General features: G+C 41.5%; 1 protein-coding gene across 2 annotated transcripts in view; it reads left to right on the forward strand.

Moving 5' to 3' along the window:
- The window catches only part of Msrb3 (methionine sulfoxide reductase B3), a 133,288-nt gene that overhangs the window by 70,645 nt on the left and 41,210 nt on the right, over positions 1-21,433 (forward strand). For both annotated transcript variants that reach the window (XM_052166046.1, XM_052166045.1), the window contains one exon: positions 15,059-15,087. In XM_052166046.1, coding sequence (XP_052022006.1) covers positions 15,059-15,087 — 29 coding nt within the window. The remainder of the gene's footprint in view (positions 1-15,058; positions 15,088-21,433) is intronic.

The following is a 21,433-nucleotide window of genomic DNA, read 5'->3' on the forward strand; positions in this document are numbered from 1 at the left end:
CCCCTACCACAGAGGGGAAGGTGGCTGTGCCGGCGCTTAGCACATCCTTACAGGACAGCATTGAACAGAGCAGCAAGTCACAGACAAGGGCCAGACATAGAGAGCTGCATTAAAAGAAATGTAAGAACCAGCTTTTATTAAAAAGACAAAAAAAAAAAAAAAAAAGCAAATGCACATTGAGGTCAATATGCTAAACAACAACAAAGAACCAAATCACAAGAGGACCACAACAAACCACACGGAATAAAATACTGCACAAAACATCAGGACCACGAAACAAGTTGGGGAGGAAAGTGTTTATTCAGCTTACACTTCTACATTACTGTTCATCACCAAAGGAGTTAGGACTGGAACTCAAGTAGGTCAGCAAGCAGGAGCTGACGCAGAGGCCATGGAGGGATGTTTCTTACTGGCTTGCTTCCCCTGGCTTGCTCAGCTTGCTTTCTTATAGAACTGGAGACTACCAGCCCAGTGATGGTTTCGCCCACAGTGGGTCCTCCCCTCTTGATCACTAATTGAGAAAGTGCCTTATGGCTGGATCTCAACAGAAGCTCCTTTCTCTGTGATAACTCCAGCCTGTGTCAAGTCGACACACAAAACCAGCCAGGACACAGGGTTTTGTTAGCTGGTCCTTGACTCCTGAAGGGATGGCTGTCGGTTGTTTTGACTTATATTTCTCTAATTTCTAGGGATCATGGACCTATTTAAAGACCTTTCTTAAGCCGTTTCCCCCCCCCCCCCTTCTTTTCAGAAGTCTCTGTTCAGGTCCAACGTCCAATTTTCAAATGGGTCCTTTATTTTTTATTTCTATCCCTTGCATGTTTAATTTTTTTTATATATTCTGGATAGTAATCAAGTGTCATGTGTATAGCCGGGAAAGAGCCTCTCCCATCCTGAGGGGTTCCCATTCACCCAATTGATTCTGTAGCTGTGCAGAAGCTTTGTGGTGTTCTTGAGCAGCTAGAGTCCTATTCAGAATGTCCTGCCCTGCACCTATACCCTGTAGACATTTCCTAGTAGATGTTTGGGATATTAAATGTGTAGTATTACATCACCCACAATAGTGATAGTTTGATTTCTTTCACTATTTGAATCCCTTTAATTTCTTTCTCTTGCTTTATTGTTCCAGCTAGTATTTAAGAGCATAGTATTTAAAAGCATCAGGGACAGTGTTCATCCCTTTCTTGTTCTTGACTTTAGTGGGACTAATACAAACCTGTCTCCATTTAGCATGATATTGGCTATTTATAATATATATAAATAAAATCATGTTCCATCTAGCCTTAAGGTCTCTGGGACTTTTATCATCAATACATGTTGGAGTTTGTGAAAGGCAATTTTTTTTCATCTATTGAGATGATCACGGTCATTTATGTAAGCTGAACTACATACTGGCTGGTTCTATGTCAACTTAAAACAAGCTAGACTTGTCTGGGAGGCGAGAACCTCAATTGAGAAGATGCCTTCATAGAATCTAGCTTTAAGGCATTTTCTTAATTAGTGATTGATGGGGGAGGGCCCAGCCCATTGTGGGTGGAGCCATCCCTGGGCTGGTGGTCCTGGGTTCTATACGAAAGTGGGCAGAGGAAGCCGGGGAAGCAAGCCAGTGAGCAGCACCCTCCATGGCCTCTGCATCAGCGCCTACAGTGCCTACCTCCAGGTTTCTTCCCTGTGTGAGTTCCTGTCCTGACTTCCTACCATGATGGACTACACTGTGGAAGTGTAAGCGAGATAAACCCTTTCCTTCCTAACTTGCTTTTTGGTTATGGTATTTGATCTCAGCGTTAGAAATCCTGAGGCCATCTCTGTATTTCAGGGATGAAAAGCTTGGTCTTTCTTTTTGATGTGTGTGTTCTGTTTGCAAATGTTCTATTGAGCACTATGGAGTTTATGTTGACCAAGGATATTGAGCTGTAGCTAGTTTTCTTTATTTTCTTTCTTTCCTTCCTTCCTTCCTTCCTTCCTTCCTTCCTTCCTTCCTCCCTTCCTTCCTTCCTTCCTTCCTTTCTTCTCCTCCTCCTCTTTCTTCCTTTTTTCCTGTATCTTCACCTAGTTTTTGTATTAGAGACATATCGGCTTTGTGGAAATAGTTTGAGTGCTCTTTCTGTTTCTGTTTGAATAGTTGAAGACGGATTGACTGTGGCTGTTTTATGAAAGTCTGGTAGAAGTCTGCTGTGAATCCATCTAGTCCTTGATGCCTTTTTTTTTTTTCAGTATGGCAGGGTTTTTATTACTGTTTCAACCTCCTCATCTATTGTGGGCTTTTTTTTTTTTTTTTTTTTTTTTTTTTTTTTTTTTTTTTTTTTTAGTTTTTTGGCTTCTTGGTTCAATGTCGGTGTTTTTTTCTGGATTTAGAAATTCAGACATTCCTGTTAGGGTTTCCAGTTTAGTGGAGTGTAAATTTGTTTGTTCTTTAGTATTCTCTTATAGTATGCTGCATTTATTTAGAATCTGTTGGAATATTTCCATGCTCATTTCTAAGTCTGTTCCTTCGGGTCTTCCTGTTCTTCCTTTTGGTTTACCGGGCTGTCAACCTAGTTAGTCTTCTCAAAGCGGCAGCTATTAGATTCATTGATTCTTTGTATAGTCTTGTGTTTCTATTTAATTGATTTCTGCCTTGATTTTTAAAAAGATTTATTTATTTATTATATTAAGTACATTGTAGCTGTCTTCAGACACTCCAGAAGAGGGAGTCAGATCTCATTATATGGATGGTTGTGAGCCACCATGTGGTTACTGAGATTTGAACTCAGGACCTTCGGAAGAATAGTCAGTTCTCTTAAGCACCGAGCCATCTCTTCAGCCCCTTCTGCCTTGATTTTTGTTATTTCTTGCCATTGACTGGGTCTGTATTTAGTTTGTTCCTATTTTTTCCAAATTTTTGAACTGCATCATTAAGTCATTTTCTTGTGCTAGTTTTTTTTTTTCTTGATCCTGTCTGGATTGTTTGAATATTTATTGTAGGCTTTAATGCCAGATAAGAGGAAAAGTTATACAACTGTCACATACAAAGAGAGCAATGTAAACTGTCACAAAATAGAAACTTTTCAAGATGTGTCAGATATCACCCACTTAGTACCTTTTGTTTAAAAAATAGCAACAATTCCTTTCTAGAACAGCCAGCTTATCTTGTAACTCATGGTCTTTACAACCACCCTGTCAGTCACAGCTTACCTCTGCGTAGCCGAGACAGGCGCAGAGAGGACCATGTGATTAGAACTTTTCTCCCTATGGGTTTGCTTCCAGTGTGTACCTCACACTTCATTGTGTTATGTTTTCATTTCAATTTACTTCCAGGAAGTTTCTTTTTTCTTTCTTGACTTCTTTTTTAACTCATTTATCATTCAATAATGAGTTGTTTCATCTCAAGATTTGTTTGTCGTTAATTTTAAGTTTTATTGCATTGTGGTTGGATAGGATACAAGGAGTTAATTAATTTTTTCAAGTTTGTGTAAAGATTTGTCTTATGTCCAGGGGTATGGTCACTTTTTTTTTTTTTTTTTTTTTTTTTTGGTAAGAAAAGCTCTTGTGTGCTGCTAAGTAGAATGCATACTCTTTGGTGTTTAGGTAGAATATTCTGTAGATGTCTGCTAAGTTCATTTGATTTGTGACATCACTTGTTTCTATTGCTGTTTTTTTAACCTGTCTATTGATGTTGATCTGTATCTTTGTATCCAATGGGCCATCAGTTTTTAAATTTAGTGCCTTGAGTTTGATATATATATATATATATGTGTGTGTGTGTGTGTATGGTGTGTGTGTGAGTGTGTGTGTGTGTGTGAATATTTGCTTGCTGGATATAATATGCATGTATATGTGTATATATGCACACATATACACATATATATGTACATATATATACATACACATATACACATATACATACATACATATATATTCACATATAGAGAGAATAGCAATTACTACTTGGTTAACTGTTCCCTTCATTCAAATGAAGTGTCTCCCTAGTCTCTTCTGATTAGTTTTAGTTTGAAGTCTGTTTTGTCAGATATTAGGACAGTGACCCTTGTCTTCTTCCTGGCCCCATGTTCCATTTGATTGGAGTACTTTTGTTCATCCTTTTACTCAAAGTCAGTGCCCATCATTAAAGCTCAGATCTGCTTCTTGTAGAGAACAGGTGGATGGATTTTCTTGATCCATTCAGTCAGCCTGAGTGGGAAGTTGAAGCCACGGATATTTAAAGTCTTTATTGAAATAAAGTCATTGCATTGTTGATTTTTGGTGTTGTCTGTGTTCCCAGTGGTATTTTGTGCTTTAATAATGATGGCTTCATATTTTTTTCCACAGTCTCTGTTTTATGCTCAACCCTCTAGCCAGCCCTGAGATACTGCTTCCTGTATTTTCTTTAGGTTTGTTTGCTGGATATAATTTTTTTAGGTTGTTTATAATGTGGAAAGTTTTTCTTTCTCCCTCAATTATTGTGGGTAGTTTTGTTGGGTATATTATTCCAAGCTGGCTGTCATAGCCTTTTAGGGCTTGGAATACATTGCTCCAGGCCCTTCTGGAGCAATTTCAACATTTCTATTTAGAATCCAGCTGTTATTTTGATGACAACTATCTGTCTGTCTGTCTGTCTGTCTGTATGTCTCTATATCTAACTTATGTTTTTTTTTTTTCTCTTGCAGCTTTCAATATACTTTCTTTGTGATGTATACTTGTTGTTTCAACTATTAAATGCCATGGGAATTTTCTCTTCTGGTCTTTTCTATCTAGTGTTCTCTGTGTTTCTTGTGTCGATTCTACATGAATGTGTCTTTCCTTAGTTTGGGGACGTCTTCTTCTTTGATCTTGTTATATATCTGGTGTATGCCATTGACTTTGTGTTCTTCTTTTTCATATATGTCCATTGCTTGAAAGTTTGTTTTTCCCATGGTGTTCCCCACTTCCTATGTGTTCCTTCTCTTTATGTATGTGTGTGTGTGTGGGGGGGGGTTGTGTGTGCGTGCACATAGGCCTAAGGTCAACTTTGGGTATCATTCTTCATGATTTTATGAAGGTCTGAGCCATCTCCCTAGGCCCCCCCCCCCTTTTTTTAAGATTTATTTATTTATTTATTTATTTATTTATTTATTTAATGTAAGTATACTGTAGCTGTTTTCAGACACACCAGAAGAGAGCATCAGATTTTCATTACAGATGGTTGTGAGCCACCATGTGGTTGCTGGGCTTTGAACTCAGGACCTTCAGAAGAGCAGTCAGTGCTCTTAACCGCTGAGCCATCTCTCCAGTCCTTGTTTTTTATTTGTTTGTTTTTGTTTTTAAAATCATCTCCTGGCTGAATTTCTTACTCCTAATCATATCATGAATTGTTTTATCAGCTTTGCTGAATTGTCTCGTGATGTTTTGAATGTCTTGCTGGGTTTCCTTGTGATCATTATTTTGAATTCTTCTTGGGCATTGAATACATGTTTGCCCTTTGGAGTTTGTCTCCAGAGAGCTGCGTTCTTTTAAAGGCACAGTACTTCTTTACTAATGTCTCTCCTGTCAGTGGCCAGGGGGAGGTCAAGCTACGCAAACTTTAGTCTTCTCTTCTCTTGGCCTCTCTTTTAGTCACTATTTCAAAATGTTCTCCTTCCTTGGGACTGTATTCCATCTCCTGGTGGCACTCCTGGGTCCTGTTCTCAGATACCCAGGGAGAAACTGGTGAAGGAGGAAACACCATCGCGAGAAGATTTGTAGTCATTACTAAAAAGACTGATTTTATGAACTGTTGATCATCCTCCAATAGACTACAGTTTAACCTAAAACAACAGTTGAGAGGTTAGCATGTGATAAACTGTATGCTAATAACTTAAAAAATACCTTATTCTTTAACAACAAAACCCAAAATGCCACCCAGGCTGTGCAGTTCAGGAAACATTGGGAGTAGGACCAAGCTTGGGCCTGACAGCCCTCAGGCCCTCTGTCTCTCATTAGCTCCTTTAATACAATGTTGCCCTACATTTTGATTGATTGGTGTTTTTGGTTAGCAAGTCAACGTCTGGCAGCTCTGGCGAAATTGGTATTTTTTCTGATGATGGCCAAGTAGCTGGATTTGGATGTTAAAGTAAAGAAAGCTGTGACTAAGGTGTAGAGAAGCGAGGAGAGAGACCCACAGCTTCCTCCACTTTACTGAAGTAGCCCACTGACACACTGTAACCTCTCACAGCTGGCGCTTTCCTGTTTGTGGGGAAAGGATACAGCTCACCTTACAAGGACTTTTGAGATTGAGGAAACAACGTTTTAGGAATAGGAAAAGATCAGCATGATCACGAAATGTTCACATTAAAGTACTATGAAGGATTAATCTAATATTAGCTGTCTCAGTGTGCCTCAGTGAGAGGCTCATGCTTGGAAGAAAGTCAAGCTTTGGCTGAGTCATGCGCTGTTTCAGAACTCGGGGGAGTTTTCTCTGTTCATTGAGTGGCTGATTTCACAGTCCGGTTGATGATGAAGAGTAGCCATTTGCTGTAGAGGACAAAATGAGAGGGAGGTGGGTTTGCTTGTCCAAAACCAAGAGAATCTAGATAAACCCAGGAAGCAATAAACTGTGCTCTTTCAGAAACTGGCCAACCTGTATCCAAGGTATTCTATGGTTGGCACAAGGCATGCAGTTGAAAGTTAGTGGGTACAGTGGCCAATTCAGAAAGAACCTAACTGATCACCAGGACGCTTCAAACCATGGCACGTTGAAGAGGTGATAGAGGTAGTGAGACAAACAGAGAGCTTGAGGAGGGTGGTCGTGGCCCCTCTGCTGAGCTTCATAGAGCAACTTGTAAATCTTGTGGCCCATGAGAGCTGCAGATTCTGTACCTCACCCTGGCGGGTGAAGCTTAGATCATAGCCCAACCTCTGTGCCACCCGACTTTGGGAGCCCCTTCTTCTGAAGTGTTTTTTCTAATACGGACAAGTCAAGCAAGTGGCCCCTATTCTTCTGCATCTCCACTGTGTTTCCCAGCTTTCTCCAGTACCAGTTCCTCTAGCACTGGCCTTTGTTCTGAATCCACGCATCCTTGTCTACACTGGCATCTTGTGGTTCACAAGACCAAAAATGCTAGTGTCAAAATGTGGTTTTCGAATAATAGACTGATTCATTCCCCCCAAATTTTTTGAAAACAATAGTCACTATATTCTAATCGGAGCACTTTATCAGACTTTCAAAACTGCATTCATTATCTTCCCTCCCATTCAAGGTAATAAACACCAAATTAATCCTTAGTAAGAGATTTTGCACCAATTTCACAGGCAGATGATAGCCAGTCTCATCTCTCATGAGTGCTTTAGTAGCATGTGTTAAAATTGCTGTTGATATCATTCAAACCAGATCTCCTCGGAACTCATTCACACTGATGGGTGGCCACACTCAGAACATAGAGAGGAACTTTTTAAAATAAAGAGCCAGTTCTGGGATCTACAGTCATCTCGATAAGTGACACAGTGGAGATACAGAAGAATGGAGGCCACTTGCTTGACTTGTCCATATTAGAAAAAACACTTCAGAAGAAGGGGCTTCCAAAGTCGGGTGGCACAGAGGTTGAGCTATGATCTAAGCTTCAAGCCATAAACACTCAGTGGAGATATTGTGAAGGATTAGCTCAGAAAACGCAGCGATCGTGATTGGGTCCAGAGGGTTAAGGTTGGAATGGTTGAGACCCATCTCCTGCAGCGGCAGGGATAGCAGGCTCAGGGGAAAGCTGTACAGAAGGATACACAGAAGGCGCTAAAACGGAGGGAAAGAGAACAGAAGACCACAGAATAGGCTTTAGGAACGAAGATTGTTTTTTATTCTGGGAGTAGAATCTTCCTAGGCAAGTAGCTGCCCACCCCCAAGTTGGGTTTTGGGTTCTTTTATTTTTCTATATTATCTAGTTTCCCTGCTGTATAGAAATGTTGCTGTAAAGTAGCACTGGGTACCTGGCAGCTCTTACTGTGCTGCAGCTGTGTCCACTGCTGCAAACACTGGAGACTGAGTAAGACTGCACCGTCAAGCTGGGTAGCTGTCTGCTTTGTCCCCCCTCCCCCATTTCATGATCACAGAGCAACTGGGAGGAGGTTTCTTCCCTATGCTGCTCACATCTTAAGTTAACCTGCATGCGTCGTACTAGAAACAAAATATACTTCTCAAAGTTCTTGGGTGGATTTGGTTTGCAGTGGCATTCAGTTGCAAGGTTCCTGCGGTAAGGAGAATTGGCATTGTACTGCTAGGGCTTTGGAGGTTTTTACTTCCATGCATGTAGTTAAGTGTACGGTGTTCATGGCAGTCACATGACTCGTACTCCGCATAACCATGAACTAACTCTCCCACCTCTGGTGGACCTTCTTTGAGAATGTTCTTGTGTAAGACCACCCAGAATGTGGCATTTGTGTAGACTGCAAAGGCTTGTTCAAGTTGAGACACCAAGCACCCCTGACTGACCAATTACACCTGTCCCAGTCAGTACCAGCTACCCGTTTGTTCTTCAAGGAGGTGCAAGCTATTGATCTTAAACTGTAAAGGGCTTTTATGGGTTGAATTATGGCGACTTTATAGAAGACCTCCTCTTTCAAATAGAGTGCTTTGTACATAGTAAGCACTCCATAAATGCTCTTGACTATGACTTAATGTGTGTTTTGACCTTCCAGTGAACTTCTCTGCCTGGTTTCCAGATTGGCGGGGAGGCTTCGGGAATTGTATCTCTCTTACGCATTTAGCTTAGGGCTCTGATGGAGTAGAATTTTATTGACTTTATGAGCCTTGTCTTTTTATTGATAGGTCATTCTAGGTGGTTTGCTGACCAGTCCAAATCTTTGCAGTCTGATGTGGTATTGTTTGACTTAAGTTCTTCAAGACTTTAGCTATACAATAAAACAGTAGTTTTAATACATTCACTAAGATACCATATATATAAAACTTTATATATATATATAACTTGATTTGCATATGTATATGTTTATACATATACACTTATCCATATATATACATACACACACATATATATATTATACATGCACACATATATTTCACACTGTGTGAAATTTCATATAGTTCGAGGGTATCTTCTCTATTTTTCCATTGGGCAAAACATTACTTGGGTATAACATTGCATTAGTAATGTAAACAAATTGGAATACTTGGAAAGATAAGGAGCTTTGCAATTGTTAATAGGCGAGGTCTTCTTCACGTTAGAGGAATGCCAGTTGGATTACAAGAGTTCAGGCTTGCTTGGAGAACTTGAAAGCATGCATTTCCTCAAACTCTGTCTGCTTTTCAGGAGCTTGCTATGAACTGAAGAACCTTATGTCTTCTGGGGCCATTGACGCAGGCCTTTGGAACCAGGGGTGCAGTGCTAGCCTGGGTCTCAGGACGATGGGGGTGAAACATCCCATCTCTTCCTTTCATTCCCAGAACAACCATTAATAAAGTGTTTGATAGGCTCTTTTGTCCAGAGGCCAGTCTTAGGAAGACATTTCATTTGAAAAGACAGAGAACCAGGGCGCTCAGCTTCTATAGAGGCAACCAGGAGTGTCCCCTAGGTTCAGTCACGCAGCCACTCAGAGATTGCTGCAGCAGTGGGTCAGGGGTGCTGTTATATCTTGAGTTGGCAAGAGGTCTTGGTACCATCTCCACCACGGCACTGGCTTTGTAGGCATTTAGAATCTAGCATTGCCAGGATCCTGGGACCTTGTGATAATTTTACTGAAAGTCTATGAGTGCGCACAGTGTGAAGCAAGGTTGAATTCTCTCTGAGGGACACCTGAGCAGGCTTGGTGACACCGCTGTGAGGGTGAAGCTCAAGTTGCACTGGAGATCCCAGGATGTTGGAGATGCCAAGGATGTGCAGCATTTGCCAAGGAAAGCTGCAGGCTCACCAGACAGGCCATGTGTGTTGCAATGGGCAGAGCTGAAGGGACAAGGCTGCCCTAACACACGGTGCTCAGATGGTGCCACCCAAAGCCCTAGGTGTTGAGCCTGGCGCTACAGAGTTTAGTTTTTGTCCTACGGGGCTTCACTCTTATTATGGTCCCGTGGTCCTCACCATACTCAACTCTTCCCTTTAGGAGTGGGAATGCGCTGCTGGATACTAGAAATATGTAACTTTAAATAGTATTAAAAGCTACAGCTCTTTGTCTGTAGTTTCAGAAAAGTCAATGGACTTCGGGGCCCTAAACAGTGTTAGGGCTGTTAACACAGAAAAGTTGGACTGGATACACTTTGCATTATGAGACGGCCTTCAGGGATTGGGGCAGAAAGTTCTAGTTTAAATATAAAATGTCCTTCGTGGTCTCCTATGTTTGAGCTCTTGGTCTCCAGCTCATAGTGCGGTTTGACGACCTTGTGTAACTCTGAGAGGCAGGGCCCACGTGACTACCTTATGCTGCTGGAGATAGGCTAATACCAATGATCAGCTCAAATTATCTTCCTGATCTGCTAAGATGTCAAAAGTCACATCGAAAGCTCCCACTGATATGGACAACATGGCCTGAGCCTCCATTATGGGACAAGCGTCTCCCAAAGAGTGAGCTGAAGTAACCTCTCCCTCCCTTGGGATGCCTCTGTCAAGTACTCCTTAGAAATGAGAAAAACAGACAACATAAGAGTCGTTCTTTCTGTCTGCTTAAAAGCTCCATTTTTCTCCCAGTTACTTTTATTGTTGTTCTTTTGCTTGGTTGTTTTCCCTGTATCATTTCACAGTGCACACCTGTAAGGTCTTAACCAGACCAGTAGTTCATAGATACATAATATAATGCTGTTCTTATTTAGCTAAAACATTGCCAATTGAGCTTGTTGTCATAGGTTAATTCTATGCTACATTATTACTTGGAAACTTTTACTTGGCTTGTAATAAATACCAGAACCTGACCCAGGCTCTTTTAGGGTCTTCTTAATCTATACAAAAGCTCTTAAAAGTAAGTTTCTTACCCCCATTCTACGGGTAGCAAAGCAGCCCTGGAGAGGAAATGCCTGTGTCTCATCCCTGGGGTTGCAAGACACTGAGGCAGCTCTGGGCATCTTCGTACGGGGACTTAGAAGGCAGGAAAGCAGAGTCTGAGGCGGGACTTTCCTCTGGCAACCTCTCCGAGAACAATCACCAACACGTTTTACCTCCTAGAACTCAGCTGGGCAGAGGGCTTAGCCTTGAACCAGTTTCTGATGCGTGCACAGAAGTCATCGCTCAAGTGGGCGTGTCTCAGCACCTTCCAGAAACTGCAGTTCTGCTACTGAGGGAGCAGGAATCTAGTTATCAGGTAGGCAACGGATAGTGACTCCTGCCATCGTTGGGTTCTAGGTCTCAGTATAAAACAGTGTGAAATTGTCACAGGGAAGCTTGCTAGTATGCACAGTTAATATGTAATTAAAGCGTATTTAATAAAACCACCAGGAGACAATATAAGGAAACCTTATATAAACAAATATGTTAGAGAATTACAACTCTGATGAGCGTCACATCCAGGAAGGTGTCACCGTGTTACGGAGTAGAGATTTAGCCTAGTCTGGTCTTTTTTTTTTTTTTTTTCCTTCACAAAACTTTGAAGCCAGTAAGTGCAGAACATTTCTGAGGTTAGGTGCCAGGGAGATTGGGAGCATCCCAAGTAGAGGAAGCATACTGTGCTTACGTCCCCAGAGAAGACATGTGAATGTTCACTCCTCTTATTCATTGTTTTGTCTAAGAAAGGCCTTTGCCTCCAGCCAGTAGTGGCCCATGCTTTTAATCCCAGCACTTAGGAGGCAGTGGCAGGCAGATTTCTGAGTCTGAGGACAGCCTGGTCTACAGAGTGAGTTCCAGGACAGCCAGGGCTATATAGAGAAACCCTGTCTCGAAAAAGAAAAACCAACTAAACAACAACAACAACAACAAAAACAAATAAACAAAAAACCACCAAAAAACCCAAACAAACAAAAAATCAAAAACAAAACCAACCAACCAACCAAACTAACAAACAAAAAAATGAAAAAAGAAAGGCCTTTGCCTGGGAGTAGGAAGAAATTCTGAGACTGGTATGCGTGGCCCTCAAATATAATTTCTGCCCTGGAATATTATAATTTCTGAAAATTTTATTCTCCTTCCCCACCTCTTCCCTTCCCCACTCCCGTTATTCTACACTGTCAGGGTTTCGAATAGCTCAGGGTGGCCTAGAACTTGCTATATGGCTGAGGAAGGCTTTCTCCTTCCTGACCCTCCTGGGTCAACCTCCCACGTTCTCAGCCACCACAACTGGCACACATACGGTTAGAAACCAATCCAGACCTGACTGCACACCAGGCAGACATGTGACCAACCAGGCTATATCCTCAACCTTAAGTCTTTTTACTTTGACGAACGTAGAATGTTCTGTGTAAATAGAAAATGGTAGTTCTTTTTTACTCTTTCCAGGAGCATACAACTCTAACCAGTGACTAAATCTGCCCTCTCTGGAAAACCTTCAATTTCTCTACAAAAAGAATGTATATGTTACAGACTTAAAATTGTCTTTAAAGATGTAAATGACAGTTGGATTTTCTAGTGTCAGCCCACATTCTGGTTAAAAATGTACAAGATCTTTGTTTTCACCTCGAAACATGAATAAATCTTAGCATGAGCCTGGCTGAGATTTGGCTATGGATGTAGTGTGTTCACCAAAAGCTCATGAGCCGGAAACATTGGTCCCTGGTGTGATGGTGTTCAGGTGCTGGGTCTTTAAGAGGTGGGGCCTGGAGCAAGATAATTAGGTCACGTGGTCACAACGAGCCACAAGAGAGGTGCTAAACAGCGCAGAAATATTATCTCACCTATGCAGCTCTGTGCCCATTTAAAACTTTGAAAAAATAAAAAGGGATTAAGGTATGTTGGAAAGCAGTTATAGCCAGCACCAAACGACTCCCCTTGGTGATTACCAAAGGAGCTGATTGAATAATTCTGCCCTCCAATGCATGAGTCTGTTGTATGGCGGGTGAGGGGGTGGCATAGAATGGGTGTGTTTGCAGATACCCTGAGCTTACCCATTTCGTGGCCGCCTTTGTGCTTTCTCGTATTCCAGCATCTGGTAGAGCTACCTCGAGAGCTAAGCCTGCCAGGGGTAGGCTCGGAATGGATCGAATGCCCTCGAACTTCTACTGCACATGTCTGTGTTACTACCTCTGCCTCTCTGTATTTTACTCACCCTTAAAGAGTATTTACGGACAGAGGCCATCCTAACAGATGCTGCGATGCACTGTGACACAACAGACCTGGTGTCTTTGCTTATGTGAATGAGTCCAATCTCGCAGAAGTTTCAATGAACTTATGTCCTAGGACCAAGTTTCCCTAACTGCACATCTGATCCCATCACTTTTCAGATCATATTTTTATTATTAACAATGTATTTTTTTAAAAAATGTTTAATACCATGTCTGAGGATTCTGACAATGTTAATCAATGCTTGGGGCAGCAATTCGTTTGTGAACATATTTTAAGATTTACTTTGTGGGTATGTTACACATAGACCGGGTGCCTCAGGACAATGTAAGATTCTCTGACAGAGGTTTTTTTTTTTGACATCATTTCTCATATCTCAAAACATATATTTTATTAAGACCATTGTCACTGCGGTTTCCCTTGGCAGGCGTCTACGCAAGCACACCCGGCGCGTCTAGATGCTGTGGTTACAAAGGTTACTGAGGCATGGCTGAGGTCTAGGGAGGAAGTAGGGAAGGAAGTCTGTGTAACACATCAGAGGCGCTGAGTTGTCACCAGGATGGTGCAGTCCTGAGGACAGGCTTTCCAGAACCGTCGATCTCATAGAGTGAAATGAATTTGCCTCAGGAGTGGGAGGGGGCATAGAAGAGAAGGACAGACATGAGGACTGGGGCTGGGGAGGATGGTGGGTCTGCTTATTAGAGGTAGTTGCTGCAAATGTGATTGGCTGGACTGGAGGCAGAGCTAAAGGGCCGAGTGCTTGCCTAGCATGTGTGAGCCCCTAGGTTCAACCCTAAGCACCACACAGAGAAAACCCCCAGCAAAGCAAAATCTGTGGTTATATACATACCTACATACATATATACATATATGTATGTATATATAACAATATATGCTTATATATGCAGTATGCAAATGAAAAATGTTTATTTTGTTCAAAAGTAAGGTGAGCTTTGAGAACACAGATTTTCGTAACTTAAGAAGCCTCTTATTTTCTCCCTTGTACTTCTCTCAACGTTCTCTCAATGCTAATTTAGGTGAGGAGAGCCACCACGTCCTGTCCTGTGTGCTTCAGTCCCCTGGCATAATTTCAAAGGAATCTCCTTTTCCCAGTTAGTTAACTGCATTTCCATAGAGGGGAAAATCTTCTCTGTCAGCAGAACAGCCTTAACAGGACTCCCGCTGCTCCGTCCTTGTATCTTGCCGGGGCAGCTGTGACCATATATACCATCGCCTGTGAATGTGCGATATAAATCCGAGTGAGCGTGCCCGCTAATTGGGCCGGGCGCTTGATATAGACAATGCTGTCTTATAGTGGCCCGTGTGGCTAGGCCCAGTCACAGGGTTAATTCTGCTTGAGAGCATCTTAGCAGCATCTTGAGAGTAATTACCCAGCAGCAGTTTCCCACAGCCGGCCCAAGGGCTTCAAAGGCTTCTGAGCCTACAGCCAGTATTAACCTGTATCTGAAACATAATGCTCCCACGAGGACTCTGTTCTCTCTTCCTCCTTATTAAGTGTATGGGGTTACTAAGTTCATGTGCTGTGTGCTAAGAACCTGCTGGAAAATTACTTGGTGTTAAGTAATTGAAAATCTTTGATAATAAGTACGGACTGGATTTGTTTACTGCTACCTAATACAACTGAAATAAGTTTATCTATAAAGAAAGATTTGGAAATTTGGGAAAATAAAATCCCTTCTACGAAAGGCAAACTTTGAAAATTATTTTTTTATTTTCTTACTAGGTGACCTGAATTACTATATGCATTCAATTGAAATGGTTGAGATAAATATGTATGTTTACATTTAGGGAAATGGTTTTCTTTTTTGACCATTATATAGAAATCTATAATTACTGCACCTCCCACCCCAGATCTTTTATAATTTTTATATTAATTTTTCTTCTTTTTTCTTTTTGCTTTGCAGATCAGAAACCAAATTTGACTCTGGTTCAGGTATGTTTACACCAAGAATGTTATTCTGAGTGTGTGTGTGTGTGTATGTGTGTGTGTGTGTGTGTGTATATATATATATATATATATATATATATATATATATATATATTACATTGTTCTTTGAAAAGTAATTTGGTATGTCAAGAACGATTTTGATTTAAAACAGACCGAGCAATCTCTTTTCAAAGCCCAAGCCCCACCTCAGAGCAGGAGGTTGCTTCAGACCATAATTAGAGATGTCCATTTTAGGATCTTTAATACAAGTATTAGTTGCCTTCCAACTGCAGAGTTCCCTTTTAAAAGCAAGGATGTCTGTTACACGCTCTCATGGTTCAAAACAGAATATTACCTTGTAAACAGACAAAGCATCTTACAAGTTTGAATGCTTGAAGAGTATTTGCAAGTGATTTGGGGGCTGGGGAGAGATGTATTTTAATGGAGCAAAGTATGCAGGGTTTCCTACTGCAGAGCTGGAAATCTGTCTATGACATAGATGTTTTAATGTTTTGTTGGGGGAAATCATAGAAAATTAAGATCACCTCAAGCTATTGCTTTGTATCTATCGGGATGGAGTTTACAGACAGCGGGGCCCCCTCAGCCTCATCGGATAGATGCTCTCTGTCCTTCAGCATGGATAGAGCTCATCAGGCTGTCTGTCACCTCCTGCTGAGCTCTGTGCAGGGCAGAGTTCCCATTGCTGTTTACCATTTAAATGCTAAATTTGTCTCACATTAGGTAAGGGATTATGCCCTGTGATGGATTTTAATACATTAGTTTTCAATCCCAATAGATAATAATTTTCAGGGGAAAATTACATAACTTGTTGGATTCAAAAGTCACACTTTTAGTCATGAGTTTCACTGTATCTCAGCCTAACAGGCCTTAGCTTGTGGGGTGTCTGTAGATTCCTTTCGAGGTGGTATCACAGGGCTCAACTGCTTTTCCTTCTCATGAGCCTGATCATCCTTGTGCTCTGCAGTTCTATGGGTTTCTCTAGTTTAGAAAGACTCTTCTCTCGGCCGATGAAGTCTGTAGATTTGGCCTAATAAATTCACCTACTTTAAATGCTAGGATTCCAGGACTCTAAGTCAGAATGTTCTGGGACTTCTAACTCAGCCAAGTCACTGTTGCAATCAAGTAAACAAAAGTCAGACACAAAGTGTAAACAGTATGAAGATGAAGTGACACTGAAGCTACCGTGTGACCTTTGACCCCAAGAAACTGCACCAGAATGAAAAATGTCTTTAATAGTTGAAATCTCTTAGTAATAAATAAATTGATGGAGATTAAAATCACACAGACTACATGCCTTAAAAAAACTGCCAGTCACCAAATAATAAAGTAATAACTGCTGCTTATTGATTATATAATTCCGTTCTTTAAAAATCAGACAAGAAGTTGGTTTTAAGGTCCAAGAACTTGAATGTGGCTTTTAAAAAATAAGGAAGTCTGGTAGGTCTGAAAGTGAAAACTGTGAATAATGTACACAATTGAAATATTAGGCTGTTATTGTCAAAGTCAAATAATTTATGTTAAGATTTCTAATCCAAATTAAAGTGTGCTGCTAAATCCGTGTACAGAAGGCTAGTGTTTATCACAGAAATAGTTATAACATCTGTACAGGCTCTTGTTTCACTCCTTTGGCCTAAGATTTTTGCCCATAACTCTTTTCTTCAATTTCAGTTATTTGAATGTCTGTTAGACAACATCCGCATATCTTTGAAAACTACAGCTAGAGATGTCTAAGGTCTTCTGGGAAATGGAAATTAAAAGTTTAATCTGTGCTTTGATTTTCACATTGAACTAAGGAGTGAATCTAGATGTTTTAAAATTAAGAAATAAGTAACTTTCCCCCCTACTGAGCGCTAAGCTCTAAGTCTAGCATTGATGAGGAACCAGGCGAAGGGAACACAGTGCTTGTTCTTCCACGTTTTCTGTCATGCAGGTTTTAGTTATGGATGAGACGACACTGGGACAGTTAAATGTAGATTCTGATAGGTTCAGCTTCTTTATCGTTCACCAAATGCACCTCTGATGCTGTACACAGATGGGCAAAGCAAGATCTTTGGCTGAAGAATGACATTGTATTAAATATGGTCATCAATGACTAGCAAGGCCCAGGATTTCAAAGTTTATCTATGTGTATGCTTACATACTTTGTATATATACTCATATATATGTCTCTCTCTGTGTGTGTCTGTGTATATATATATGCATAGGGTTTATTAAGAGAAGTAACCAGTTAATGAACATTTGTAGTTAATTAGTTTCAGGTTGAGGTGGAAGGCAGGCTTTTACTACTATCACATAATTTAAAAAAAAAAATCATTTGTTGAGTACACACTAAAATATCATGAATGTTGTTTTTTTGGGGAGAGGGGTTGGATTTGTTTTTTTTTTTTTTTCGAGACAGGATTTCTCTGTATAGCCCTGGCTGTCCTGGAACTCACTCTGTAGACCAGGCTGGCCTCGAACTCAGAAATCTGCCTGCCTCTGCCTCCCAGAGTGCTGGGATTACAGGCGTGCGCCACCACCGCCCGGCTATTTGTTTCTTATATATATATGAAAAGAAGCCAACGGACAATCTTCTGCTATATTTTAAATGTGTGTGCATGTGTGTACGTGCGTGCATATGCACGTGTATGGTGTGTACATGTGTGTGTATGTGCGCGCATATGCACGTGTATGGTGTGTACATGTGTGTGTATGTGTATGCGCATATGCACATGTGTGGTGTGTACATGTGTGTGCATGCACATATGCACGTGTGTGGTGTATACGTGTGTGTGTGTGTGTGTGTGTGTGTGTATGGAGGTTAGGGGATAGCCTTTCCTGGACTAAAGGCATGTACCACCCTTTCTGACTTTATTTCTCCAGCATAGAGCTTGTCAGTTAGGCCAGATTGATGTCCAGCAATGTCAACAGACCGACCCTTTTTGCATCTGGACTGCTGTGGTGTGATTAGAAGCGTGTGGCACACCATGCCTGGTAGATTTTTAATTTATTTTTTTATCACATGTGTTCTGGGGATCAAAAATCAAGTCTTCGTGTCCTCAAGGCAAGCACAACACTGACTGAGCAGTCTTCTCAGCTCCTTAAATCTCCTTAAATTAAGATTTAAAAAAAATGAGTGTATTTAATTTATGTGTATGTATGTGTGTCTGAGTTTATGTACAGGGAATGCATGCCGCAGTACCCACAGAGGTCAGAAGAGGGCGTTGCATCTCACAGAACTTGAGTTCCAGTTGGGGGAGAGCTGTTATGTAGGTGCAGGGGAACCAAACCTGGGTCCTTCACGGGAGCAGTATGTGCTCTTAACCACTGAGCCATTTCTCCAGGCCCTGAAATTCCAGTTTTTGTGAAGAAAAGTTCAATCAGTAGGGAGAGTAGTTATCAGTGAACGCCACCACATCACTATCATCTAAATTTTACTATTATTCACAATTTGTCAAAGTCTTGCCTTCTTCTCATATATAAAGTTTTATGTGGTATTTAAAACCTGACAACTATGGATTGCTCGGTAGTACCGAATGGGGATCTTTACCTGGTGTAGAAGTTGAGGCCACTCATAGATTATGGATTGGAGGATGGACTGGGGTGCTTCTGTGTTCACACCTGGGAAGTCATCTACTTAGGAAATCCTGCAGCTGGCGCAGGGGCATTGCATCCATGCTGACCTAAGAGTCACAGAACATGAAGCGTCCCTCGCACGTGAAGCCTCTGGGTGAGTCCTGAGCTCCCCTTTCTCTGTGATTTCTGTCGTACTGAGTTCTACAGCGAATTCTACATTTACGAATGTGTTCCGTCGATTCGTGACTCAACGACCTGAAGTTTGGCTTTGACAGGGGAGAATAGTGAGCTGTCCTTCTTTCTAAAGAGGCTCAAAAGTTTCTGTGCTAACCTGAATTCCTAGCAGACGTCTCTCGCCCAAGAGCTTGTGGAATCGGTGACTTTGTCAAGAGAGTAAAACAGACTTCCTTTTATGTTCAGCGCTGGTGAGAAGCTGGGCTCCTCGGCCCCCCCCTCCCCCCCCCCCCCCCCCCCCCCCCCCCCCCGGGCAGGAAGCTGGAGGAAGCAGAGCTCTGGGTTTAATGCAGTGATCAAACATGAAAGCCGTCTATCAAATCTCAGGAGAGACGTGCTTTTGAAGGCGGAGGACTGTGGAGTATATCGCACGATAGACTGTGTAAACAGAGCCCAGGAGGTCAGGGCGTGGATGCAAACCAGTTAAATAAGGAACTCTGGCTTTGCTTTCTGTCATCTGGATGGGGGTCACGTGCTAACACGCACCAAGCGGAGATTGTGAACTCTGCTGGAGTAAAACTAGTCACCTTTGGAAAATTCATTACCTCTTTCAGCCCACAAACCAAAACAACTTTTCTTAACAAAGGCTCCTAGAAAGCTAGGAATAAAATGGAAAACGCGTGCTCTTTTGTCTGTTCTGTATATGCCCCCTTAGCAGAAGTGTCAACGAGTCGAATGGGGAAAAGCTTAGGTTGAGGAGCAGTTGAAAAGACTCAGGTCTTCAGTGAAATCGAAGAACACGTGTCGTTCACATCCTGGTGGAAAAGCCGAAAAAACACGTGTGGGTTTTATTCCCTTCTAAATTCTAGGTGTGATGCAAAGACGTAGTTTGAACTTACTAGTCAACAATGCAGTCAGATATTGTGGTTTTCCCAAGATTCTGAGGCTTACAAGTTAAGAACTATCTGTGAAAGACTTGCCTGTAGCTGTATGCATTCGCTTGAGACATCTCGGGCAGTGTTTGGGCAAAGGAAAAAAAAGGAAAGAAAGAAAGAAAGAAAGAAAGAAAGAAAGAAAGAAAGAAAGAACTCTCCTAAGGAAACAGAACACAGCATCTCGAAAGGTATAGGATTTCATGAAAGCAAATGATAGAGGATTAAGAAACCTAATGAGCTTGGGTGAGTATAGAAAGAAAGAAAGAAGGAAAGAAGGAAGAAAAGAAGGAAGAAAAGAAGGAAGAAAAGAAAGAAGGAAGAAAAAGAAAGAAAGAAAGAAAGAAAGAAAGAAAGAAAGAAAGAAAGGAAGGAAGAAAGAAGGAAAGAAAAAGAAAGACCAATCTAAAAGGTGTAGTTCCATGGCCCATAAACATTCAAAACGAAGTTTTCTACAGAAAATGGATAAGCTTAGGTTTCGTGCTCTGCACTGCTTGGGATAACTCTCCTAAGGAAACAGAACACAGCATCTCGAAAGGTATAGGATTTCATGAAAGCAAATGATAGAGGATTAAGAAACCTAATGAGCTTGGGTGAGTATAGAGAACAGAGGCGGGGAGCACTCGCTCTCTTAAATAAAGCCTGGGCGGAGAAGGTTAGGAGGCTCTAAACAACACAATATAAAAAAGGCAGGACAGAATATAATTACCCCGAAGAGCGGAGAAAAATCCAAGGAATAAAAAGCATCCAGTTGTCGCCCTTAGGATCTTTAGTTAAAAGGGATCTCTGTGCCGTGCTAAGGAAATCAAAGAACAGACTCTGTTGCTGCCGAAAGGCACTGAAGTGCAGAGTGGAACATTATGAGAAGCAGTCAGTTGAACGACGGAGAATCTGGGTATGCCGGAACTAGAGTTTTCAACTTTATCACAAACAAGCCAGTTTGCCTTCCTCGAGAAATGCTAATAAGGAAAATAGTTTTCCATCCTTGCCTGACTAGGCTGACAACACATTTTAGCCTTACAATTTTGTGATTTAAATCACAAAAATTTTGTGTTTCTTATTTTAATGACCACGAGGAGAGAAGGGAATAGAGTATAAATCCCTCTGCAAGCGAGCGTACGGCAATCCGTACCTGGACACCGTTCAATAGAAATAAGAAAAACACTGCCTATTGAACAGTTCATTCATTCAACATGCATTTACCGAGCATGCTGTATGCCAGATGTTGAGGTGGTAGGTGGGAGCACAGTAGGCACAATTGCTTCTTACAGAAGTTGGCTCATTATACGAATTCCCATTGATTTCTCTGTGTGTTTAGCAGGGAAGGGCTAATGGAGACCAACCTTAGATCCAGACGGCGAGTTTAAGAAGACCTTGCTGTTTAAGCATGAGCCAATATATTTTAAGTTTAGACAAATACTGTTCTCCTTACATTGCTCAATCCATAAGTGATCCCTACTCAGATTTTATGAGGCTAGTACTTTGGTGCCAGCGCTCCTGGAAGGAGTGGCACAGTACAACTGTTGGCTGCTGAGAGAGACCAAGGAGAACATGACGGGGGTGCGTGCTGGTAAATGCTGCCCTGTGCACCCGTTCATTTGCTTGCCCTGCTCAAGGCTGGTATGAGAAGTCAGGTCTCCACTGTAACGACCATACTGGTTGTATAGAAT

The sequence above is a fragment of the Apodemus sylvaticus genome, chromosome 20, assembly GCF_947179515.1.
Source record: "Apodemus sylvaticus chromosome 20, mApoSyl1.1, whole genome shotgun sequence".
NCBI lineage: Eukaryota > Metazoa > Chordata > Mammalia > Rodentia > Muridae > Apodemus > Apodemus sylvaticus.